Raw genomic sequence first — 27915 nt, 5'->3', positions numbered from 1 at the left:
TTATACATGTCGATAATCTTACCATGTACGATGGTCTATTACGATTAAATTTATTTGTCAATGGTGTGATTAGGAAATACTACCAACTAATATTTCATAACTAAATTAGTCTATAGATCCTTTTAGTCGATGAGCATGCACGGGGCATGCTCAATGTTCACTTCCACGAGGAAAAGTCATTTGTGCTACTCACGCCCTACTTCGTGGAAGTGTATTTTGGGCATATTCATAAACTTACCACAAAAGTGTTAATTTTAGTCTTTCGCTACTTCAAACTACCATATCTTGACGTATAACGTAGAGGACATATTTTGGGGGGTTTTGTTGGGTTTTTTATCTTGTGGATTCATAAAGACTTTTTTCATGTATACCCTGCGACTGTTCAGAAAATTGAAATCCCGTGAAAATACTTTAATTCTTGAGTACTGATTTTTATGGTTTGTCGATTTTAATTTAGTAAGCAAAAGTTATAAAAACTGTAGAAATGATGAGAGTATACAAGTTTGCAATAAAGATTATTTTTTCGAATTCGGTTAAACATCGAAATTCACGAAAAGTGGTTCCGGACGAAGCATAGCTATAACAAACTCAGTCTTACAAAGTAAATACTAAATTAAATATTCTTTTATCAATTAAGTTAAGACATTTTAAACCAGATGTGCCTCTGAATAGCATTGACAACCGTCTGGTTCCACCATGTCTTTTGCATCGTCGCTCATCACCTGTAAAAATCCATTATACCTATTTTTAGCATCTATAACCCGACCTTCATATCCCGAACACTTTGCTTTGCATTGTTTTTTGTTTCTCTCCCATCCATGTCGAATTTTATTTACATAAGAGTTCAAAAACGGCATGCTTAGAATACCTTTCAAAAAAAGTGTAATGAATGGTAAGATGGAGCTGAGAAACGTAATTGATCGGAGAGTTTTTATAGGGCCACCTATTATCCAACCAGGGGCTCCCATCACTATCACATGACACACCGATATCAATAAAACCATGTGACCTATCTTAGACTGAATACATCTCCATTCCCGCCAGTTTAATTGATCGCCGACTGATTTAATGGACGTGACTGCAAGTATGCATAAACCAAGGAAAGCAACTATTCCTGTCAAACAAGCTGCTTCTCCTTTCCATGTCATCCATGTTCGCAATGAAAATTTGATATCTGACGTCATATTTTTCGGAATAACGATAGCGGTTTCGTGATACCATGAACGCAAATATGTCGGGCTCATGATCAAGATGGACATAATTGCATGAATAAAGGCCAACATAAATGCAATAAGCCCTAATTGTTTTCTCGTTCTCAACCAGACATCTAGCCATTTTGGAAACCTTGTATGCTTTGTTCCATTGAAGATTTGAACAATACTGGCAACGGAACTTGGCAGATACGTGCAAGCCAGAATTGTAATAGCAGTCATACATAATGGTTTGTTTGTAACCTTTACAAAAATTTGCTCCCAGCTGTATGCTATTTTCTCCACGTAGTATATAAAAATTGCGTACAAATACCAAATGATAAAAACTAAAAGTGTAAACCAAAGCGGGTACTTCCAATCTGGAAACAACTGTAAGGGCATTTGTTCGATCTTTCTGGCATTTCGTAAAACTCCATAATCTTTAGGCGAAAACCCAAGATCGCGTGATAATTCTGCAACAGTGTTTCGAGCACTAAAATCGTTACTGGCAATGTATACATTATGATTGCCTCCCGCTGTTTGGCTTTGCATTTCGTATGCTGAAATAACATTGAACGCTTTTACAATTTTTGATTGACATAGCAATTTTTGTAGTTGTTCTGCTTGAGACGGCCCCCTTGTAATGTGCTTCCGATTTGAAACATCGATGCATATTTTGTCTCTTAATGTTTCAGTAAAAGGTGATAAGGTGTCTGTTATGTGTTTGTTATGAATCGCTATGACAACTATGTGTGCCTTTTGTATACATTCTTGTACTGATGTTATGACGACATTACACCAGCAATCGCTAAGACTTGAAAATGAGCGACTTGTCGGTCGTCTGCTTCCAAGTATGACATCATATCCGGATTGGACAAGACGAGTTGCAAAAGCCTGTGCAAAGTTGCCTGTTCCTATTATACCTATCGTTCGTTGGCTGATCGGCATTTCGTCCTGAAATGATAAAAGAAAGATATTGATATATTATGTTGATCATCGTATTAGACCAACGTAATAGACCCTTTTGTGCTAACGTTGGGGTAGTCGATGAGCATGCGTTGAGCATGCTCAATATACACTTCCGCGAGGAAAATTCTTTTGTTCTACCCAAGCTCTACCTCGCGGAAGTGTATAATGAGCATGCTCACCTATTTACCACAAAAGGGTCTATTTTAGATAGTAAATAATTGTAGTTAATCTTATTTTTCTTTCTGTATCCAAATTCCACAAAGAAAAATAAGTAATAACAGAAACTTTCTTTTCATCCACCGACAAATACAAATGAAATACAACTGAACCGATAAAAATAATATTAACTGCTACAGAAGTTTAACCATATTACTACCAGTACCTTAAAACAATAAAAAAGTTAAATCCAAGATCCAGAAGACAGATATATCACGTGAGATTACGAGTAATAGCTGACACTTTCGTTACTTGCAGTTCCCACTGATGAAATGGGTTCCTCTTCAGCAAATAGATATTTATAGACCTAGAGGTCCAATCAACCCCAAGACGAGTGACGTAAGCTTCGAGCCGTAACAATCAATTACAATAGTAAGTATTGAAAAATAATCGGTCTCTTGTGATGTTGAACCGATAACCCTTTCATCTACATCAGTTTTTTTTTTTATATCGAACATTTGTTTATTTTTCGAAACTGCATCTTACTTTATGTCATTTAAGTATAATGTTTACTTAATAATTATTTATCGTCCAAAAATGAAAGAAAAATAAAGGGAACCAGGATTTGAATGGTAATATTAAGAAATTAAATCGTGGATAACGACTAGGCTAAAAAATAGAGCAACTTGAACTAACAATACTACGCACAATGACATGAAAGTAAATGAGCTACCCGGATTCTATTGAATGTGGAGTGAAACCTATCGTTTATACTTTGCAACGGATTCAGTTGCACAGGTATTCGGAATTATTATACCAAGGTTCAAAACACATTTAAAATGATATAAAGGAATTAGACCGTTTCGACCGGTTTTAAGATTATTCAGAATTCGTTTTAGACAGTTTTCACTGCATCTGTGTTTTTCAGTTGTGTTCATAAAGCGAACAAGTAGAAAAACTGAGTTTCTTTATTACGTGTAAGTCTTTGTACGAATCAGGCAAATTGGAAAAAAAACATCACAAGCATGCATGTCAAAACCTCACCGATCTGACAATATAATATCACTCAAGGATCCTTTCTCTATTTGAAAAGTCCATTTATTTGATCTCTGCTTCACTGGATTTGCTAAAAATATTTTTAATAGAATGTTAGAAAAACGAGGTTGAAATGTTTATTTTCAGAGCATCTCAATGAAATTATGACTCAATTCACCAACATGCTTTGGAAAATCTTTTATTTCCTTGATTCTGACGGTTCAAAATGATTGGTTCTTCCATACTATGTTTCGCCCACTGCCAGATTCTTACAAAGACAGACAGTTAAACAGTCACCAGCGCTGAGGAAAAGGGGGGGAGGGGGCTTATATTGTATTAAATACTTGATGTGTTTTATTTTCATATATTCATGCACTAAGTTTTTCTTCCATTGTTCGTTTACGTTTATTGTCAAAAATCAAGAGATTTATATGACAAGAAAGATGATTTAATTAACATATTAAGTAGCTGTCGTCGTAAATTGTAAACAGAGATTCAACTTGGAATTAAGGATGTTGCAAAAAGCATATGTGAATGAATATAGATTTTGATTTGCATGTGCATACCTTTCCATGCCATTAGATAATTTGCTTATAAAACAAGGCATTACAAATTTGCTTTTTCTTTTAAACCGGATTTTTTTTGGTATTTTAGTTTTCTTATTCGTCGACTTAATGTCGACAAATCGATAACATACCAGTTTACAAAGTAATGTTGCACTTAATGTGTTAGGTGTTCAATTCATATCGACATGTAGATTACCATAAATACGTATATGTTTTGTTCATGAGAAGGTTTATGTTCAGGTTTATCTCAGGAACAGACAAAATTCAGAAATATATTACTGTTTCCTATATCACAGAATCTACAACAGTTTTTATATAACAATTAATTTGATTGCATGTATACATTGCTTAGCGCAATTTAATTTTCAGGTTCATAAACTTTGTTTTACTCAAGATAATTTAGGATAGTCTTACTCAAAAATCTTTAAATATACATTAAATAAACAAATGTTAGGTAAGCGGTAAGTACTTTGGAGTCCTGTTTCTTTTTCAACAACTACTTAACAACACGAACACTATGTATTTAACTATTGATACTTAAATTAGGAAAAGAACTTGCATGTTTCTCAAATCATAAAGGATGTGTCCTCAAAGCTTCAAGGGATCTTATTTGTCGAATTTTGATATGAGGAAAGTTTTAATGAAAATTTCTTTTCTTATTTGAAATAGACCCCGAAAAGGTTGAAAAGAAACAGCTAATTAATGCAAAAACAACATGTCTCCTCAGCGTTGGCGGGGAGACATACTGTTTTTGATATGTTTGTCTGTTTGTCTGTCACACTTTTGTAAGCGAAAATCGTCGGAACTTATTTCACCAAATTTCATGAAATTTTGTTGGTAGTTAGGGCATAATATGTATTATTCGAGCGAAATAGTGCGCCTTAATGTAACAGTATAGTGCACCCTTATTATTACGCCAAGTGTCATCCCCTTAAGGAGGTAGACCTGGGGTAAGGGACATAACTTTTGAAATCAGTAATATGTTAGCATCATATTCAATTTCATTAATGCATATCAAGCTTTCATTTGAAAAAAATGAAATAAATCCAAGTTACTTTGATGCTTAGATGAGATTGATGCTAAGTGCTTTACACAAACGTTCCAAAGATTTGTTAGAGTTATGTCCCTCACCGTACCTCCTTAAAAGTGATAGGGATAATGCAGTATAGAGGCTGCACCGTAGATACCACATGGAGACAGAACTCGTACTTCTGGTCATCGTTTAATTTACATTTTCGGCAAATACGAAAGGAAGTTGTATGTATTGTTGTCCGGTTCGCTACATTATTTATGTAGGTCGTCTTTGTTTCTTGTGTTCACGTTAAGGCCATGTTTTGGCGCAGTCAAGCTTAAGCGACATCTCTTGACCTACTTTAAGAGATCAATGGAAATGAAAAACTCATGATAAAACTATACGACAAACTCGATGACTTCTCGTTCCGTATCGGCAACTTTCCTTGGGAACTACGAAAACTAATTTTAATCTACGCTTCAGAAATGTCATAAGTCATACTAATAATTAAATAAAACACTTAATGTTGTTCGAATTATTTTTCTTGAGTTTCTGCCTCTGCTATCCCTCCAACAGAATAACAAAATACCATTGACTGCTACCATACAATTTATTTAAAATGGACTTGATGGAAAATCAGACATGTTCGATGCATAAATTATTGCGATGTTGTCATTAATAAAAAAAATCTACTTTTATTTTAGCAATTTTGGAAAAACCCTGGATCAGTAATGTTAAATGTTCCATTATGAGATGTTTTCTTAATTGTAGTTTTCGGTCAGTCACATTTCTGGCAATAATATTAACATCGCAACTAGATTTCATTGAGATGGACACCGATGAGGTATTGTTTGTTTGTTTGTTTGTTGGGGTTTAACGTCCGAGCAGCAATATTTCAGCTATATTCAGACAATGAACATGAAATGGATGATAAAATGAACATGAAATGAAAAAAAAGGATGGGACACAAGGGCAATAGGGTCGACAAACTTTGATCGCCACTAAAAAAAGTGGGATGGGCAAGGTCGGGCAATTTAGCCTCCTGTGGCGGAGCGCAAAGGTTCCTACTGATATCGAATACCACAGCAGGGTTCTTTAACGTGCGAGGAACGTGACATCTTTCCCAACACGGTGCACCACTATGGTTTGCGGTCAGGTTTTCCGTATTATAGCCTGACAACCAAAGCATGTAACAGTTCCGTTGAATGATGTACATCTATAATTTGACAATCATTAAAAATCAAAACCCATGACATATAATATAGAAACCAACCCCCATAACTTCATATCCCAAAAAGTTGCTAATACTTTCAAACGTGTTCAGGTTGTACAAGCACTGTGGTACAATTAATCGAACGCGCTGTGCTCTTTTTTTTTTATTAACGTTGTGTTATGAATAATATACTATATTTAATACATTACGCACCGGGCTACTAAATTACATTTCGGGCACGGCTACATGACAATTTTACCCTTTTCATATATCGAACATGTTAGCGCCAGAATAAACATAACAAGCTTAAATTTGTGTAAATATAGTAATTAAGATAGATATTTAACTTCCGAATACCAGCAGAAATTTATGTAAATATAGCATTCAATATTGATATTTCACTACTGATTACCAGCTCATATGAATGGCAGCAGTGAGAGCCAAACGGAAGCTGAGAATACAAGAACATACTCAGATACGGATTCTAGAATGTTATTACTATGTATGACATCAAGCCCAAGTATCACTTGAAAGAAATAGAACATAAAGTTGCACATAATAGGCTAAGTGAATGTACATGGACAGGGTTAGATAATTGAAACAAGCTTCAAGATCACTGATAGAATATTATCCTACCAACAAACATGTATTAAGAGCAAGACTTAACACCAAACTAATCAAAACAAGTATGCTCACCAACAAAGCTGAAGACGAAGCAAAAAATAAATTCTATAAATATCACAAACAAAAATAGAAAAAGTTCAAAACAGGACATTACATTCACATTTGGAGATTTAAACGCCAAAGTAGGTGTCAACAATAATGCCCTTGAAAAAATAATCGGGAAACATGGTTTTGGTTTTATGAATGAGAATGAGGAACATTTGTTTAAGTTCTGCGGAATTAACAATCTCGTCGCAGGAATAACATTGTTTCCACTCAAAGACATCCATACACTTATATGGGTTTCACAAGGAACATCAAATAAAATTGACCATTTATTGGTAAAGGGAGAATAGCGATCTTTCCAAGATGTAGGAGTAAGGCAAGAAGCTGATGTAGGGTAGGTAATGATCACCTTTTGTTACAGCTAAAATCAGACTGAAACTGCAAAACTTAGCAGCCCCAAACAGAGTGAAAAGTATTACATTGGCGAGTTAAAGGGTAGATGAACTTCAAATGAATTCAACAAAGAACGTAGAAACAGATTTCACTGTTAAAAAATGGAAATGGAGACAACTTAGACTCGATAGAGAAACACTGGCATGAAGCAGAAGAAATATACAGCAAGGCTAGCGAGAAGGTCTTATGATTCAAAAAGCAGATACACAGAGAGTGGATCACACCGTCAACTTGGAAGACTATTGACGAGAGAAAACGATTATGATGATATGCAGTACACACCCAGTGATATTAGAAGACAGACTAAAGGGACAATACTCCAAAAAGATCGACAAAACTACGTAAAGGACATGGCAAAAGAAGATGAAAAGGCCGCTTCATATCATGAAATGGGGAATGTCTTCCAAATAACACAGAAATTATGTGGAAAGAAAAGTAATATCAATATATCAGTAACGATAAAACAGGGCACACTATTGCCATTGGCATAAGAATAAAAATACGAAAAATGATAGGTGGAGCATTTCAAAGAGGTTCTTATCAGACCTGACCCTGAAATAACACCTGATATAACAGAGGCAGAAGTAGACTTAGATATAAACTTGAAAACACCAACAAAGGAAGAGGTATTGAAAGTAATTAAAAGTGAAAAACAACAAGGCTCCTGGAAAAGATCAGCAAAACTTTTCAACCAGATCCATCCTTAACCACTGATGTATTACTTCCACTATTCCAAAAATCTGGCAAAGTAACACCATCCCTAGAACTTGGACAGAAGGTAACAAGCTACCGAAAAAGTGACATCTCTAACTGCAACATCAGGAGAGGCATTACCTTACTCTTTATACCGAGCAAGATGTTCAGTAGAATTTAGATAAATAGAATAAAGACTGTTGTAGACAATCAACTTGTAAAAGAACAAGTAGGATTCAAACAATGAAAGAGCTGCTGCGATTAAATCTTTACTCAGCAACATAATCAAGCAATGTACAGAAGGACAGACAACTGATAATAAATTCCACCACCGACATTGGGAAAGCTTTCGATACCATACAAAGAAACAGCTGATGGGAAATATTATGGAATTATGGCATACCGGTAAAGGTATTCCAACGTATCCAAATGTTTAACACAGAATTAAAATTCTCCGTTGGATGCACAACGGACACCAGTTTCTTTGTAAAATCTGAAGTATGTGAAAGATGTGTGCTGTCATTTCTCCTCTTTATTATAACAATTGACTGGGTTATGGAATTAAGCCTAGTGAAGGACATACCGGACTTAGATAGACCGTATTTACACGCTAGAAAATTTAGATGGAGCAGACTACCTTACCTTACTGTCATATATGGACAACAAAACGCAAGACAAAACAACGAAATTTCGGAAGAATGCAGCATTGAATAAGATTAAACATCAACTTAAAAAAACCTAATGGCCCTAAACTGCAGAGTACCTTCTGATATTGAAGTAAATGGAGACAATATAGAATGCTCTCCATCATTCACATACCTATGAAGCACTGTAACATTTGACGATGGTCATGACAAATATATCCAATCAAGAATAGGAAAGACAAGAGCTCCGGAACACCTGGACTTAATTATCAGTAGGAGAACCAAAATAAAGATATACAGTAGAAGTTGTGTGCTGCCTGTTCTCCTATATGCAGCGGAATGTTGTTGTAAAATGACAGAGCGAGACATCAGCAAGCTCTCCACTTTCCATACCAGATGCTTTAGAAAGATCATCAAGATATTTTGCACCAGGAGTTACACCAATCAACAGGATATGAGGACATGTCAACACTTCTAAAGGAAAATGATGGAGATGGATTGGCCACATTTTAAGGAGACCAGCCGATGACACTTAGCCAAAGTGGCACTAAGATTAACACCAGAATAGTAAAGAAAACAGAGACCAAAACAATAATAAAAAAAAACAAGAACAACAACATTGAGACGAACGGTAAAAGCAGAGATGAACGGATGAATGAGCTTAGTCGCAGCTGGGTAGGTTGTAAAAGAAAGCACAGAACAAACATGAATGGAGACTACTATTCCTTGCCCTATGTGCCCTCGGGCATAACAAAAAATAGACCAAGAATAATTTCTGAAAGATCTTGTTCTTTATTCTGCTGTTGCACATCATTTGAATAATGTAAGATAAAGATATTTTTAAAACCTCGGTTTATATCTCTTTAAATTGTTCCATAAAACATGATATCGCATGCACGAAACTGATTTGAACATACGCCAGTACAGTAAGTTTATTGAATTCATAATTTGTTCATTTTACGCATAACTTAAAAGTTTTATTTAGATTCGCTAATGTTAATATTTTTAATTTTTTTTCTCTTTTGATAAGGACTGGTGGTACTTTGTGTATGAATTATCGAGTATTCAAAACTATTGGAGTGTTTCTTTAGCGGTAAATGGTTGGAACCGTTTCCTATAGCAACTTCATACATATTCATTTGCAAAATTGAAAGAAATATATTTGTATTAGTTAGGTTAAAGCGAAATATGTACGCGTTTCTACAACAATTTTACGACACATAATTTTGTAGCTGAATGATTGTAGGTGAACAATTGCAAAAAAAGAAACTAAATACTTATTTCAATAGTAAGAGTTAGCGAAAATACATGGTCAATATGTTTTAATTTAATTTAATTTTATTTTATTTTTGAACGTGTTGATTTTCGCGGTGCACTGATTGTCGTGATTTTTGTGGAGGACAGAAAAGCGCGAGAATAATACCAGCGAAATTGATTTTCAATGTTTCATTGCGCTAATTTTATTTTTTTTCGCGAAAATTGATACCCGCGAAAATGCCTACATGACAAAATTCGCGATAAATTAGCAACCGCGAATGATAGTACGTATTTTTTTTCACAGTAAAGTAAACAGACATAAGTTGAACTCTGTTTTGTCCCCGTTGATTTTAATGTTAATAAAAGGTTGCACGTCCCGTTCGATTGATTGTAGCACAGTGCTTAAACTTGTTCACCTGTTTATATCATGACTAACGACTAGTAGACGAAATCATCTTCAGATAATTGTAAATCCTATTTTACCTTTCCTGATTAATTTGCAAAGCATTACCTGAAATAAAATCTACATGAGAAAATATTAATCACAGATTTGATTGTATGTTTTCCTTGTTTATATCAGAACATTCATATCAATGTCCAAACAGATTCTTTTATCACAGAAGCGCTATTATCTACGTTTATAGAATGTTAAATCTTGAAGAAAAAAACCACACATTTCGAACAAATACTCACGAAAAATTAAAAAAGTTATAAATGTAAAAGAGTAATCGAGGAAATCAATATTTTAGCGGAAATAATAAAAAAAATGTAACCCAGGGACAAAGACATGACATGAAAAACAGACCCTTGCAACAAAGAACATGAAATAACCGACGGTAAATGAAAACTGTGTCTCCAATAAAAACTGGGAGCATGGACCAGTTTTACCGGTAGGCTAAGCGTTCTCTACTTTTCTAGAAACACCCGCCGAACTGAAAATAATCTAAGTTTACGAAGAAAAAAAGATCAGAACATTTTGATATTCTATCCAGTAAAAAATTAATCTTAATACAAAAACATTGTGAAATGACAAAAACAAATTCTTATTCGTTTGCTTCACGTTTTTTATTACTTCATACAACAAAATATTGTATTAAGTTGACAAAACATTATTAAAAAAACGTGTCTTTTTGTTTGTTTAGTCAGTCTTCCCTAAATTGTTTATGCCTTTCGGCATTCTTAAATAATCTTATTTGATAAAAATCATTAAAAAAGCTCTTGAATTTTAAGTCAACACAAAACTCAAGAGAGATATTACAAGAATCACCACCTCCATGAAAGTGTTTTAGTCGTCTTTACTTATGGCATAGAAAAAGTTTTCTAATGAGTACTTGCAGAATTGGAGACATCGATTGTACTATTTGAAGAAACCTCTTGAGGGAAAAATCATTGAAAAATCACGAACAGTTTACACGATATTCTTAGTGTCTGCTTATTATAAAGGTTCATTACCAAAATGTATTTCATTTACTTTTCAATTCTGATCTATTCATATGTTGATGTACAAGTAGGTAACTTATATATAATACCAAGTAGTTTGTTTATATCCCACAAGAATTGCTATATTCTAGATTTTACACCGGTTATGAAGCTAAATAGTGTATAATTATGTTAGTAAGGTCTGGCGGCTTAATTCCTTGCGAGTTTATCATGGGCCAAATTGTCTTCAACTTTGATCCATATAGTACGTTCATAGGTCCTATCATTTCGTACGCTTGAAGATGTAAAACTAAGAAGTCACTATTTAGAGAATTAACATAAATGTGTATACTTAATGGTTTGATCAAAGACAAGATGTATAAAATACATTTAATACCGAAGGGTAAGTGGTTTTAAATGAGCTCACTTTGTTTCGATAGATGTAACATATTTCGTAGAGAAAGCATCATCAATTATATTTTATAGTACTTGTTTCACTTAACCTAATTATCGAATATTTGAAAGGAAAATTGTTTAATTAGTAAAAACGTATTTTTCTATATTTTTAGCTTTAAAAAAATCATACATCAATACACATGGTAACTTTTCTAACAATTAGTGTCTTTCAATGCAAAAAATGCCATACAATTAATCAATTATCTTTCAAGACCCCTCAATGTCACACAACATCTTTTGATATTCTACAATGTCAAACAATGTCTTTCATAATGTCGTTGAGTATCTTTCAATATCCAACAATATCAATAAATGTCTTTCAATATGCCGCAATATCAGTAAATGTCTTTTTGTATCCCTAAATGTTATACAATGTCCTTTAAGATAGTAGACATGGGAAAGGGGATAATCAATATTGACATGTTTTTACTCATTAGAACGTTTGAATGACTCTTAATACGCAAGCTTCAAAGAAATACTATTGTTAAGGGGAAATAACTCATAGCGATAGTTCAACTTCAAGAACATATATGTCAGCCACCAGCAACTCTGCTCTTCGTTAACAAGGAAATTGAAGTATTGACTAAATGTTTCAAATGGGTACATTGAGGAATATATCTTTTATTATGTGGGAAAATGTTTGAAATGATCCCATCTATTGCAAACCAAGATTCCTTTAAATAAATGAGACTGAACGGTTTACAAATATCATTGCCAGTTTTATAACTCCTTACCCTTATAAGTTGTGAAAGAGTAATCAAGGGAACTAAGGCTACAGCAGTAATCAAAAGAATGCACTCCAGGGACAAAGACCAGACACGGAAAACAGACATACACAACAAAGACCATAAAGTAACTAAAATCATACATACAAGGAAACAAAAGCAAATGAGCAACTCGGACTCCACTAAAAACAGAGAGCATAGACCAGATGCCCCGGAATGGAAAGCGTCCTCTACTTTTCTAGAAACACCTGCCGAGATAAGATATTTTTTTTATAATTCATCAAGATTTCTGTTTTCATTTTGTAGCTGTACCATCTGTGTTCGGCATTAGACTCTTTCCAGCATTTAAGTATGTTACTTATATGAATTTGTCCCTTCATGCAGAAAATGAATATTCGTGTGATATCATTTTGCAAAATTAATTGCACCATACTGTGCCCTGCTCCAATGCTTTTCCTTCAATATAATTTAAACATGAAAAGGAACTAAACACTGAACTTTTAAGAAATTTTGTTTATATATTTGTGTATGAATAGTCCGCATAAAATCAGTTTTGTACGAAAAACGAATTATGGATTTTTCCCATTGGAGGTTTTCATATATGCAAATACCTAAGAATATTCCCCATTTTTTTTTCTGGTTAAACAAAAACCCAGTAGATCTTTTACAACATACATTGTAAATGTATATAGAACCCAAAAAATCATGTAAAATTTTAAATATTTGTCCTTTTAAAGTGATATTGACTTAATATTCAGTTTTTGTTCAAATGTGCTCCTAGTTTTTAGTGGAGTCCGAGTTGCTCATTTACTTTTGTTACTGTGTATGTATGATTTTAGTTACTTTATGTTCTTTGTTGTGTATGTCTGTTTTCCATGTCTGGTCTTTGTCCCTGGAATACATTCTTTTGATTACCGCTATAACCTTGGTTCCCTTGATTACTCTTTGTAAAATGACCATAATATACCAAATATAGTTACGTTTCGGGAATAATTCAGATTTCTAAAAGTAACAGTTTTTGCTCAAATATGCAGGGTGAATTTTCTTAAAATTTGTCTGAAGATATAGTACAGTTAGTGTAGTATCATGTACAAATTTAAAGAAAAATCTGGGGGTAACCTCGGTCTATTAATTAAAGACCCCTTCTTTTGTTTTCTTATTTATCTATTGTTTGTAATTATATTTTTGACAATTATCATGCTTTGTTATAGCATTGTAAAAATTTGGATGACAGCTGAAAGGGACGAGATAGAATATGTAAACGATTGTCCATTCAGGAAATTGTTAATTCAGCATTCTGGAATAATTCTTGTCGATTATTGCTTTGCTGCAAATTTTAATCTTTATTTCACTTCGAATATTCAGTTCCCTAACTCCTAACGGTTGGCTTCGCATGCTTGTAGAAAGATTACTACAGCGTGGATTATTCCAATTTGTATTGTAAATTAGTTGCAGTAAAAATTTACATAATGTTCATGATTAAATAGTATCAATAATGCTCGAAGTAGCAGACTAAGTCTGTCTCATGCATGTCAAAAACATCACCAATTCACTTTCACCTTTATTTCAGAAACAGTTACAGGCCACTTATCCAGTCTTTATTTGTCATTTGGTTGTTGATTTTTTATATAAAAATTGTGTATGAAATTGGTACGTTACAATAGTTATATTGATTTATATAAAAATATGAATTTATGGCTTTATTACAATATACATATCTGAATGCAAAGAGGACTATCCGAACTCTAAAATAAAACAGTGTATGTTCGGTTTATTTTTATATACTTTGTCTCTGCTTTAGACAGTGTCTAATTTTATATGGGTTTGTACTTTGAACAGCTTTACGAACTTTTTTAAATATTCGACACAAGGTTATCTAATGTAGTAATGATATGAATGTGAAAAAACAAATGTTTGAGTATACCATTTTAATACTATGTTATGATGTCTACAGTTTTTAAGTAGTTTTTTTCATTAAAATTGCCTGTATTCTGCACGAACTATTTATTTTGGAATTTGGAACTTTTGGATTAACCGATTTTTTTAAACATCTTGCATTTTTTGTATTTTTGTCACCATATTTGAGTATTAAAATGATCGTTGGCAATAATATAAAGAAAAACAAAAGAAACAAAACGATTTTGATGACGCAAGGTAAAAGATAATGATAAGCATGGTTACAACATTCCCCGAAGGTGGAATCTTCATTTAAAAAGTGATTCGATGATAAATTTACAATTGCTAGGTTAATAAATATTATCAATAAGTCTATGGAAAGGTACAAGTTTGAAGGTACAAGATGACATATAACAATGTTCTTGTCCCAAAGCCACATGTCAAAATTAAAACGATATTTCCGGAACACATGTTTGTAACCGCATACATTACATAACAAAATGATATTGATAATTTATCTCAATTCAAATTTTGAAACTTTTCGCTTTTGTACAAAACTCTGTATTTAACATTTTGATGTTACGTATTTATAGTTGTTTATCTACAATCTGTAGTGTTCAGACTTCCATAATACAATCCGTAATATCTTTGTATAGAGAGTGCTTTAAAGTTCGAGTTGTTCTGTAACCAAGTTTCGAGGTAAAATATTAAATGTTTAGAATAAAAAATAAAATATGAAAAACAAGGCATCGAACTACATTGTACATCTGGATTCCAGTTTTATATCATCAACGTTACATTAAATAACATTAAATTGACTTTAGTAATGAAATATCCTCTAAACACTTTATGACTATTTGTGACAGTTAACGGAATAATGACAACAAAACACAAATCACACACACACACATACACACATACACACACTATGTAGTTTGGGAGTCACCATGCATCCGGTGTAACAATTTGAAATAGATTCGGCGATGCACAATAGCCACAAATCATTATTAAAAAAATCTACCTAAATTTTAAACAATTCCATCTCTTTTTCTTTGAATGATAAAAACAATATTATGACATTGTCTTTTAATATATTTTGTAAGAGATTTTAACCAGGGCTTATATATACGTCCTCGCGAGACTAAAATCTCATTTCTAATACCCTGTTCGTAACACTTCTCTACACCAAACTTACATCATTATTTTTATAAAAAGAAGTACACAATTTATCGGAGAACTATAAATAGCCGTACGCGTTTTCCAACCCATTAATAGAATTACCTCTATTCTGCCGTAAATTATATATGTAAATAGTACTTATTAATTAAATTCAATTATTACCTATATGTACAAACTGAAATTGTAACGTATACTGTAAAAAGCATAACGGGTGTTTCCCTAGCAAATAAAAGGACTATATAATAAGAAATATTTTACCTCAATTCTGATATGGTCCATGTTCAGTCTCTTATATCATTCAGTATATTTAGATTCACAGCTGGCTAAACCGTTTACAATAATTGTTTGAATGAAATGTTATTATTTCTATTTGACAGCTAAGGTATTTGATATTGCCCACGTAAGCGATGAAATGTACCAAATGAAAATCTACATCATACAAATCGAGAATGTCGTTTCAGTAAAAAATGTTAAACTGCTTTAATAATATTTCCTGTAGACGTTAAATCAATATTCTGCTTCAAAATAATTGTCATTCTCTTAAAAAAAACCCTTTTGTCAATAATGATTTATTGCTAAATAACAAATAAAATAATATGTCGATCACCATGTTGTAAATAGTTGTAAGCGAATACCTACAACATGTTTCTTATTGATAAGGCATACGTCATGAAGAAAACACAGGGAATTGCCCCGAGTCACAAGATAAAGACATCTTATCACAATGACGTCTTAAGTTTTATAAAAATCACAACTAATTGATTTACTAGATAAATCCATCGTAATCCTTAATGAAACAGTAGTCTTCGTTATTACAACAATTTGATGGTTTATGACGTTCAAGGATAAATATTAGGTGTTTACCTCCATAAGACTGTTATTTAGATTTGATTATTATCATTTAATTTAATATATGAAATTAGAAGTTTCAAACGATTCATTCATGTTGTTTTAATATCTCAAAATGTATCGCCTCATTCAGAGAGACGTATTGAAAATTTTAAATTCACTCTGAAGGAATTTTAATAAATATTATTTATCAATACAGTGAGACGCGTGTTATCCTGGCACTGAATAATCCGAAAACCTGTTCCTATCAGACATATTCAAAAGTCCCTGTATATCAGTCTAAATTATTTTGAACCTTGGTCAACCAAACCATTGTCGAAACTTCACTAATTTAAGTCCAATTCAGTATAGTAATCAGGCAATGGGTGGCACATCATATTTCTCAATTTGGTCTGTTTTGCCTTAAATATATTCAATACATCTAGAAGACCACTGAAAAGCTATTTAAATTTATCCCGAAGCATCTGTGACATAGATATTTTTGGCTGCTTGTATAAGGAAAAAGTGCAGGATCCCGTCATTTTTCCATAGTGCATTTCAACTAAATTTGACCTATCAATATCTTAAAAAGGCAAAGACACTTTGATGATTAATTCTGAAGGTTGTCTGGTATCAATACTTGATTAATGCAATAAAATTTATGTGTTTTTTTCCTTCGTGTGCCACACCTTATACACATTTTGCCTCATACTTATATGGAGAAGTATTTAAAATCCTAAAGTTGTTCGCTTTAGAGAGATTTTACTGTCTCTTTTCATAAACACCTTAAATATGGTATTAAGGACACCATTTCTTACCTTAAATAATAATGTAAAACAAATAAGACGAGTTGGGGTATGTATCTAGAAGCGGATCAATTCAGATTTGACCCTATTATACAAGTATATTTAGATTTAATGTGTTACATGTAGTACGACCTTTTTGGAGTTGGTCCTGGTCGGGGCTGTTTGTTTTATACTTACTCAACCCCAACAACCAAAGTAAGTTTATTTCAGTTTATATTATTTTCTCCATATTGAACATTTATTCACAAGATCTTATGGCCTTAGGTCATCTGCCTTTTGTCTACCTTACATTTAATATTTGGTATTAACTTATAAGAAAATGCCATGTTTTGGATTTGGTCACAAAGAGTAATCAAGGGAACCAAGGTTATAGCGGTAATCAAAAGAATGTAATCCAGGGGCAAAGACCAGACATGGAAAACAGACATACACAACAAAGAACATAAAGTAACTAAAATTATACATACATAGTAACAAAAGTAAATGAGCAACTCGGACTCCACTAAAAACTGGGAGCATGGACCAGGTGCACCGGTAGGATAAGCGTCCTCTGCTTTTCTAGAAACACCCACCGAGTTGCTCATAAAAAGTCAAGTCAAAAGAGGATAGTACAGATTTATGGTTTTCCACAAACTAGATATTCCTTATGAACAGTCAGGGATTATAGGTTTGATTGTCATGTATTTGATAAAGTAGGCATGATTTTATGCCTGAATAATTTAATAGTCATATATTTACAGGAAAAGATTGAACACTCTACTCGGCTCCATATATGAGGAAAGGCATGTTCAATGTGGACAAAATGGTTCCATCTGATTTTATAATAAACAACAGTTATGCCATCGAGAGTCATATGACATCATAAGTCGAAAATGAAATCAAGTTTATAAATTTATCTTCCAAAGATAACAATTTCATGGAAACAAAAAAAAACGTAATCATAAATTAACCGCAAAGAGTAAAAATTTAGCATTTTACAAACTGCCATGTGTTATATGAGGTTTTTACGTTTAGTAAATATAAAGATGAAATTCTTTCTATACTTTCCAACGTCAAAATCACCTTTTTATATGTATTAAAATTTCTTCCTTTTTGGAATAATATTTTACATGGATAAAGATTTATCTATTCAGAATATTGTCTAAATGTTTGTCATTTAATGTCTATGTGTTTTTTTTTTGGTTTCGCTTTTCTATCTAAAATAAATCGAAGAAAAACTAAAAATTGGAATTTAAATAAATATGCATACACTTTATTTGTGTAGGACATCATATTAAAAAATGTAAGTCGCAATCCCAAGATCCTGAATTTAAAACCGATGACCAATTTGTATTCAGTTTCTTCGGGGTACTAAATATGAGGCATGATTATCCAAATTTTATGTTTGTTACAATACGAAATGCTTTATAGTGCAGAACTAGATAACCATCATGTTTTATTGTCTTATACACGCAACATAGCGGCAAAGGACTGTTTAGATTCTTACTTTAATTAAAAGTTTCATTCGATTTCGTCCAAAGCTTGATTTTGATAAACCATTTTCAAAAAAAGAAGAATGTTAGGTTTTCTAAAGTTTCTCCTTTTAAAGTGAATTAAAAGAGCTTCCTTTCTGGAACAATGTGTCGCCCAAAGCTTGATTTTGATATACCATTTCCACAAAAAGGACTGTTAGTTTTTAAGTATTTTCCAGCAACTCAAATTTATCATTTGAACAATGAAGAATCCGAAAACCTGTCTAAACAAGGCACTTGTTTAGGGTTATCTATACTATTTTAGCATAGAAAGTAAAGAAAGATTGTTAATTTTGCTGAACCACGTCTTCAGATTGGACCAGCGGGAATATCGAAAGTCTATGTAAGATAGACCACACCAAAAAAAATGAAAAATAAAATAAAGCCTGACAGAACATAGCATAGAACAGTATGGCTGAACTAAATGATGGAGGGCTGACATGGGGAGAGGCATCGAAGCTGAAAGACATAAATGAAGAGAAATTTTTGCAACCTTATATCTCAATGGAAACAAAGGAAAAAATAGATAGATGGATATCAATTTATACGCATTTTAAAAATCGTAAAACTAGTTTTAAAGTTCAAAAGGCTTCCGGCTTAGAAGGTGTTACTGTATTCCATTTAACAGAAAGCATGATATAACTTGGTCCTTTTTATATTTATTATATGCGTGACAACATATTTTTTGATTAATGAAGTACGGTATAGCGATCAGAACCCAAGGATGCTTTCTGTATTTCAATAGATAATTATTTAATCTCTTCATCACTGGATTCGCTCAGAAATTTGTCAATAGAATATTAGACAAAAAGTGAAGTTTTTGACAGAGTAATCTGCTCTTAAAATATTCATTTCCAACGCATTTCTATGAAACTAATTCACAAACATGATATGGGAAATATTGTATTTTTGATGGTGCAAATACTTTTTACATAGATTAACACCTATACATATAAAATTAATTAGTTGGAGTCAGGTTACCTTCTACATCTGTGTATACCGTACAAAAATGTTGCATTGGAATTGTTCGTTAATAATTTTTGCAAGGTTTAGTATTATTTCAGGTAGAAGTTTTTTTCTAAAATCAGGCAGAAAGTGATTTGTGCATGTAAAAAAACCACCAAATTTAATTTATTTCTTGTTCAGAAACAGTGACTGATCATATAACAAGTCTTAGATTTTCATCTGGTTGTTGCGTTTTTGCGATATAGTTCTTGATTTAGTTTCATTTGGTTGTATGATTTTCCAAAAGTGCAAATTTGAATGAAGACATGATTGTCGTTAAGTAAAAGTCTAGCATATGAAGACTGAAAAAAGCACCGTTTGTTTGGTGGGTTTTTCTTCACCATGAATCACTCCACCACTTGCAGTGTCTGATTTTCATGTGGACAGGTACTTAAGTATACAATTTTGTTTTAATAAAATGTTTTGAAGAAAGTTCATTAAGTATACAGAACAATTGGCTTATGGTTAAGCTGTAAGATAGACTCAAATACAAAATATACCAGTTTTATATATTGTAAAATTCGATATGCTGTACATGTGAATCAAGGAGTAACCTCTTATCAGCAGCATCAAAATCAAATATGAAGGAAGATCAAAATACTAGTTCTATACAAAAAATACTCATAACCAAAACTATCGAAAGAGGAAGCCAAATCCATCACCGAGAGGTTCTACCATATGCAATGTAAGGAATGAAGCCTCTGTGACTTACGTATTTTAAAATTTGGAATACTGCAAGATTTTATAAACAGGGTAGAGAAAATATGATATTATTCGGGGTCAGACAAGTCTTACTACTGGGTTGGTGAATACCCTCAGGGACCTCAGGTCCACCTGCAATGGTATCGACCCAGTGGTTCTTAAATACAAAAAATACCAGTTTTATATATTATAAATTTCGATATGCTGTAATGTAACGGTATATATGACCAGTGAAACAAAAATTCGATTATGGTAAAAAAAAAACCTTGAATATGCATGCACATTAATCAAGCAAGCATACTAGCTAGTTTACCTAAGTAATTTAAAATATTAGATTATTAACAGGACTAGGTTGCGCAAAAAATTAAAGCGGGTTAATTGTATGATCTGACTTTGTTGAACTGGAATAGCCCAAGGTGAACATCAGTTTGGTAAGTGAACTGTTCTATTGAATTAGTACCAAGGGAACTTATTTTATGTGATAATTAAGATTGACACTTTCCCTCATGCACTTCAACTGCAGAAGAAAGATTTGTACTTGTCCTATAGGTAAATAAATCTTCTATTCTGCATGTAAAAATCTTCAACTGTTTAACTGTGTGTCTATATAAATGACCAGAGAGATTAAGCTTCATTGTTACTAACTCAGCGGAGGTGTTTACATAGCAAAACTGGTATTTAGCTTGGGCTACTCCGGTTCAACAATGATAGAGGATCAGACAACTAAATATTTAAGCTACTGTCTATAACAAAACACCGAAATCGCCTTCATTTCTTATTAAGGAATATATAGTTACTGACCACATAAACAGTCTGAGTTTGTCGTTCGGTTTTGCGTTTTTTATATAATATTAAAAAGACTGTGTATGAGTTTGGCATTTTACAAAGGTTCATTATTCAAAGTTTATAGTGTCTTATAGATAGAATGGATTTTTAAGTTAAGTTTAGTTAACTTTAACTATAAAAATGTAAGTGGAAAAAAATTCCACAAAAATGTAGAGACCTCTTTACAATATTTATTACCAAAAATGCCTTAATAACAGACTCAACATGAGACAGCCGAACGAAACATCCAACAATACATCATGACAAAGGAATGAAGCAACGAACAATAACTCAGATTATAAGATCTAGAAAATGAAATGTATCTGAGAAACATTACGACAAAAACGACAAAACATCACAAAACAAGGCACATGGAAAACGGGTGGGTATAAAATAGACACATCGTTAAGGGGACTCACAAATAATCTTTAGAAATGGGTACACCTAAACAAAGAAAAACGAACACCGATGGATATGAAAATATGAAGAGAAACAGAATTAGCTTCACATCCCCCATTGGGTGAAGTGTTTTAATTCAAGCCAAGTCAATTTAATTAACACTATAACCAGCCACAATTACCTTATAATATACATGATTTCTTTGAAAACAATCATACATAGATTTTTTGAGAGACTTATGAATAGTAGAGGCTATTTTAGGTTAATATTACACATGACTCTATGTACGATTTTTTTTTATATAACCGTAATTAGTTTTAATTCCACGTGTATTATTATTATTATTTTTTTTTTTTTTTTTTTTTTTGGGGGGGGGTGGCTAGCGTGCTCTTTATCATTATTTCTAGTAACTGCATTCATCGAATTTATTTTTATTGTTTTTCAATCTCCATTTGTTTTATTTCCTTTAATAAACAATCATCCATATTATTGTAGGGTGTTTTATTCTAATTTCTTTTTTAGTTTAAGAATTTAAAACTGGTTTAAACATTCGTTTTACAATTAAATACCGTCAGAAGACATTCATCTGAAAGATTCATCTGCATCCTAAATCGAAATACAAACATGCTCATACAAAATCTGTATTATGCGCACGTGACACAAATGGAATTCTACCGCAAACATCATTAAAACCTTATGCATACAAACATCTAATTCAATAAGAAAATTAATACAAGAAATACATAAAACCAAACATCAAATTAGGCAGCCAAATCTATCAACAAGAAGTTCTATGAGTATTAAAGGGAACCAAGGTTATAGCGGAAATCAAAAGAATGTAATCCAGGGACAAAGACCAGACATGGAAAACAGACATACACAACAAAGAACATTAAGTAACTAAAATCATACATACAAAGTAACAAAAGTAAATGAGCAACTCGGACTCCACTAAAAACTGGGAGCATGGACCAGGTGCACCGGTAGGGTAAGCGTCCTGTGCTTTTCTAGAAACACCCGCCGAGTTGCTCATAAAAAGTCGATTCCGGGGTAGACAAACGAGGACAGGAAACAAAAGGAAATATTTTTCAGTTTTACGAGTTAGTGATTAAGCACATTTTGGTAAATCATCTATAATATAAAATTCGGGTCAGACAAGTCATACTACTGTGCTGGTGAAAACCCTCGGGGGAGAAACTTTGGTCAACCAGCAGTGACCTAAACACAATGATTTTAAAGTACAAAAATACCAATCATATAATTATTTCAAACATCATTATCATCTACACATGCCTCTCATCTGTGTGTGTTATGTAACATTTGTGTGACGTTTGTTATACATCATGTTTAAACTGAATACATGTCAATGTAAAGATTTATACCAGGTATGTTTTATGTATTTCAAATGTCATTCAAATTTGCCTCCCCTTTTGTATTTTGCATACATTTATTCAAAATCACACATAGAGTTATAAAGGTAGTATATTCCAGCTCCTTGGATTTGTCCGCGTTCAGTTATGCTACCAAACACGTTCAACTACATCATATTACTAAAAATAAAATGTTTTCATCTAACAAACATTATATTGATACTAAATTTCTATATAAAAAGAAGATATTGTTTTTTTTTCATTTCTGTATTGTCCATACAGTACAAAACTCTTTTATTAATACAGGTGTTTGAAAACGAGATATTCAATTGAAATGAAGTCCAAAAATATACCTGAAAAAAGTCAGTATAGGTTTTTAAACAGCTTATGCGTTGGTTTTGGGTTTTGATGTCATATTAACTTACTTATTTCTTCAAGGCGTAGTACAGAAAAGTCGCCGGGTGAACTTAAGATCTCGCTATTAAGTTTCTTTTCTGATGGGAGGACAGTTTACACCTTTCATGAATGAAAAATGGTTTTGTTTTTTCTGTATTCTTAGGAGTATCTGGTTTGTTAGGATCTAGCTCAATTACATGTGCGTTTTTCATCTTTACTCAAACATAAATTAACAATCAATAATAAAAAAAGCAATACGAAACAAGCCCGTAAGGAACTCCGTTCGTGATAGTAATAAATTGCCACGATTCTACACCAAAAACAAATATGGAACAAGCCCCTAATTATCTCCGTACATAATAAATTGTATATGTGATTATTCAAGGTGCAGTTTGGACAGGTTTTCAAGTAATTCAAGGTTCAATTTGGACAGGTTTTTAGATTTTTTCAATGTTCAGTTTGGACAGGTTTCCAATTATTCAAGGTTCAGTTTATACAGGTTCCACTGTATCTATAATAGGGTGATGGATAAAAAAGCAACAAAAAAATAAGCAAACATACCTACTGTCGTACAAAAAGAAGTCTTTTGAAGATTACCACAGTCTTACTATGCACTCAATTTTTAGTCCTATGTTACATAAACAATTAAGTATCGTTTTATCATTTCAACGAAAACACAAACCAATTAAAATTCAACAGACATCCATCTTACCAAACCCTGACCTACTATTGTATTAAACCTAATTGACTCATCTTTTACCTAAACTGTCTGTATCTCTGTTGGCAGATTATGATGTCAACCATTGACCTGACTTGTTTGAAAATTGTGTAGAACAATAAATTAATACAAATGATGCATATAAGTGACCGTTTTTATGTCAAAATAAGGATACTCCTATCATGACAGTTTTTTTTTCTATCGCGATGGTTTAAACAAGTATCCTGATGCTTCATACAAGTATCATGATACATGTTAAAAGCATAATGATGCTTGTCAGATGTATAACGATGGACGCCAAACGCATCATTATACTTGCAAAAAACACCATGGTACAATTTTGATGACTAAGGTGAAGGTTAAAGCTGCATTAGCTGTCAAATTTGTTCAGTTTTGATTCTACTGAATTTTGCTGATTCAATGAGATAAGTTTGTAGTATTGCAATGGAAGCAATTAATGTCGATAATACCTACAGAATATTGTGAATATATCATATATCATTTTAATCATAGAAGATCGATAGCTTTGATCTAATAATTTTTCGCCTGGGTTAAAAATACTTTAACCTTGGTAAAAAAAATAAAAATAACGGATACACAGGTAAGCACGTGTTTTGTTTCCATTTCATTTCATCTATTTTTCTTGTTTGTTTTCAAATGAATAATGACCATATTTAAACACATTATATCCCAATACGTAAATTTCAAAAGGATCCTTGCGTTATTTTCGAACTTTTTTCTTTTAAGGCTTGAGTCCGTCGGTCTTCCTTGCCGCTTTGCAATCAGATTTGTTACTAAAGAAGTGATCCTTACAGCACATGCGCGGATTAAGGTCACCAGAGCTCACATGCATACGAAGTTATCTAGGTCATTTTTTTGTCTTGCAAGACGATAAATATATATTAATTTCATGTATTTAATGCATTTTATGTGTGGATATCAAATGAAATTATACAGGAAAAGTACAAATTGGTAGAGATAATTCAAATTTAAGGTATATTTCAACAGAAAAAAAATACGAATTTGACAGCTAATGCATCTTTAAAAGCATCATGATGGAAGTTAAAAGCATCATGATGGATGTTAAAAGTATCATGATGGTTGTCAGAAAACTTCTATCATGATGCTTTTACCTTCTATTATAATACTTTTAACTTTCATTATGATGCTATAAACTTTAATCGTGATAACTTAGTCATCAGAATCGTATCAAGATGCTTTATACAAGTATCATGATAGGTTTGACGTCCATCGTTATACTTCTGACTAGAATTATGATGCTTTTAACAAGTATATGATACAAATGTGAAGCATCGTGATACGTCTTATAACAATCGCGATGGAAAATTATCATGTTGGAAGTATCCTTATTTTTTGACATAAACGGCCACTCTTAGTTGCCAAAACTCTAATTCATCCTTTTAAAAATCTTGCAGATTCTAGTTCTTAAATCAAAGACTGAAGTCTTCAAAATCGCTAATCGTCAAATATTCATTGCTTTGGCATACTTTAAACATCCGAAATGGTATAAATGCGATATGCTATAAAATCGGGTGACTTCCGCCAAAATCTTGGTTCCCTTGATATTATTGCGTACCTTTCCGTAACCGTTATGACCTGAATGGCTATATACAGATATCGGTGTCCTGATAATATATATTACCTTTATATAATCAATTGTAACGAACGCCCGTGTTTGAATCGAAAACTGGGTAAATATCACATAAATTCAATGCTAACCGATCATTTTATCTTTTAATGTAAACCCTCCTTCCGATACAAGCAAAAAAACACGTATAGACATGTGTATGATATGTTTTAAAAATGGTACGTTGTTGCGATCTTTTGGTCACTTATGATATTGACAGGGAACCAGTTCATGAACCAGATTAAGCAGCTGGCAATGAATATTCATAAATATGGGGGCGTGCTAATGTATATGACCTATATAGTCTAGCCTCAGTGTCTGAATCGGAAATTTTCAAAGATAACCGATCATTTCACGTAAAATTCCCGTTTTCATACAACCGAACACCACACGAAGAACACACGTGTATGATATTCAAGATGTACATTTTTATCTCGAATGAAGCTAGAACTATGACGCTGTGGTGGTGAACAAGGTGAAGATCTGCAGGATTATGTGGCGTATAACTACAAATTTATGCAAATAATATGCAAATATTAAATACAGAAAATACAAGTGCAAGAAGTCGCTTACACAATTAGCGACTTAAAAATACATGGTCAGACAGAGACAACTAATTAGCAAATTCACTGCCAAGCACAAATACATTGTATAGCAAAGTGTGAAGTCAAAAGTCAAAGCCAATGCAAAGAACACATAAGCAAACATAATAATCAAACGAAAATACAAATATTTTGAAACCATCTACCTTAATACCACCTACTATTATAAAAAAAACACCAAATATATCACCAAATTAACTGGCAAACACAAATATAGAAAAATGATGAAGTCAAAAGTCAAAGACATCGTAGAGATATCGAGCACAAAAGCTAAAATGATAAACATTACACAAACAGTCGGCAAACAAATTGAAAACTTAAAGTCAGTAAGTTTCGTTCTGGATGGTGGATAACAAAATCTTTTGAACCTTAATTCCTTTAAAATGTACAATACTGTCAAAACACTTATTAAGTAGCAGCCTTTATGAAGAACAGATAGGAAGTGTTTTATACAGGTCAAAAACCCACCAAATACACTTTTTATTTCATATTCGGAAACAGTTACAGGCCACATATCTCTCTTTGTTTTCAATCTGTTGTTGCACTTTCGAGATACGAATTATACAGATTGTGCATGAAAATGGTACTGTGAAAGAGTTATCGATCTTAATTGGGCTGATGTAGAAAATTAATGATTTTTTTAAATACAGAACTGTATACAAAAAGGACTCAGGTTATGTTAAATAGGGCGTGTGTAGATTGAAAAAGCACCAGTTGCTCTGCATCCTGAACAACCTCTAGAATTGATAGTGTCGACTGGTTCTTAAAATAGCCTTATTTTACTTCCGTCTCTATAATTACCTCATTTTGTTGTAATAATAATCCTTACAGTGCCAACGATAACAACATAATATATTAACAAAGACTTTAGAACTGACTGCATTGTTACTATATAAGATAAAAAATTCAAACGTTATCATAATAATTGAAATCCACAATTTAATTGCATTTTATTGGTATGATAAAAGTGTCAGTACAAAATATTGAAAAATGATGGTTGAAGACCTTATTGTTACCATGTGTCTACTGATAATTGACTCACAACAATATTTACCATCAGTCTAAAAGGTGGTTGCCAACTAGGTATCATATGCAAAAAAATCGAAGCATACAATTGTAAAATCATGTTTTGTGCGTTTCGCCATGTTTATTGTTCGTGGTTTTCTTTTTCGCATATCATTTTAACTAAGTTACATGTATTGGCTCAAACATTTTTTCTTTCCTATATAACATAACACACAAGGGCATACGTTTGAACAAGTCGTTAAGCATGGGGATACCACAAGTATTGTTAGAAAAATTGATTTTTTTCTTCGGATGAGTGGATGACTTATATATCTCAAGTTTCTGTACTTTTCATGTTTCTAAATAGTATAATTTTTGACACATGAACAAAAAGGACTTATTTGAAGCCCAAGAAAGTCATGATTAAGGTTAAAGAATGCAACATACCTCTTGTTAAACCGATCGTCTTCGAAGATTACCATAGCACTCAATCCTCATTCGAGTTCTATTTTGCATATACAATTAATCTTCGTTTCATCATTTCAAACGAAAAATACAAACATTTTGA

At 32.6% G+C, this 27915-nt stretch overlaps 1 protein-coding gene across 4 annotated transcripts; it reads right to left on the bottom strand.

Annotated features, from left to right (window-relative positions):
* LOC148601429 (metalloreductase STEAP4-like) lies at positions 1 to 27915 on the bottom strand. Of its 4 annotated transcripts, XM_088555848.1 has the most exons (3): positions 15791 to 15922; positions 3360 to 3441; positions 1 to 2144 (listed from the first exon to the last, which is right to left on the bottom strand). In XM_088555848.1, exon 3 carries the CDS (start codon positions 2136 to 2138, stop codon positions 648 to 650), a length of 1491 nt encoding a protein of 496 aa, XP_088411974.1. In that variant the 5' UTR covers positions 2139 to 2144; positions 3360 to 3441; positions 15791 to 15922; the 3' UTR covers positions 1 to 647. The 4 variants fall into 4 exon arrangements, with proteins under 4 accessions (XP_088411974.1, XP_088411975.1, XP_088411972.1 ...); XM_088555849.1 differs by lacking the exons at positions 3360 to 3441; positions 15791 to 15922 and adding an exon at positions 27795 to 27915; XM_088555846.1 differs by lacking the exon at positions 3360 to 3441 and having other exon boundaries at positions 15791 to 15945.

The sequence above is a fragment of the Perna viridis genome, chromosome 12 (assembly GCF_037379345.1).
Source record: "Perna viridis isolate PV_CMFRI_1.1 ecotype Kerala chromosome 12, ASM3737934v1, whole genome shotgun sequence".
Lineage (NCBI taxonomy): Eukaryota > Metazoa > Mollusca > Bivalvia > Mytilida > Mytilidae > Perna > Perna viridis.
This window is presented reverse-complemented; position numbering and strand designations above follow the sequence as displayed.

Bases quoted from the DNA above. Each gene is read 5' to 3' on its own strand.
- LOC148601429 (XM_088555846.1), bottom strand. From the start codon at position 15,811: ATGGACCATATCAGAATTGAG. The intron at 2,145-15,790 runs GTAAAATATTTC...TTATCATTTCAG, and splicing joins TGGACCATATCAGAATTGAG to GACGAAATGCCGATCAGCCA.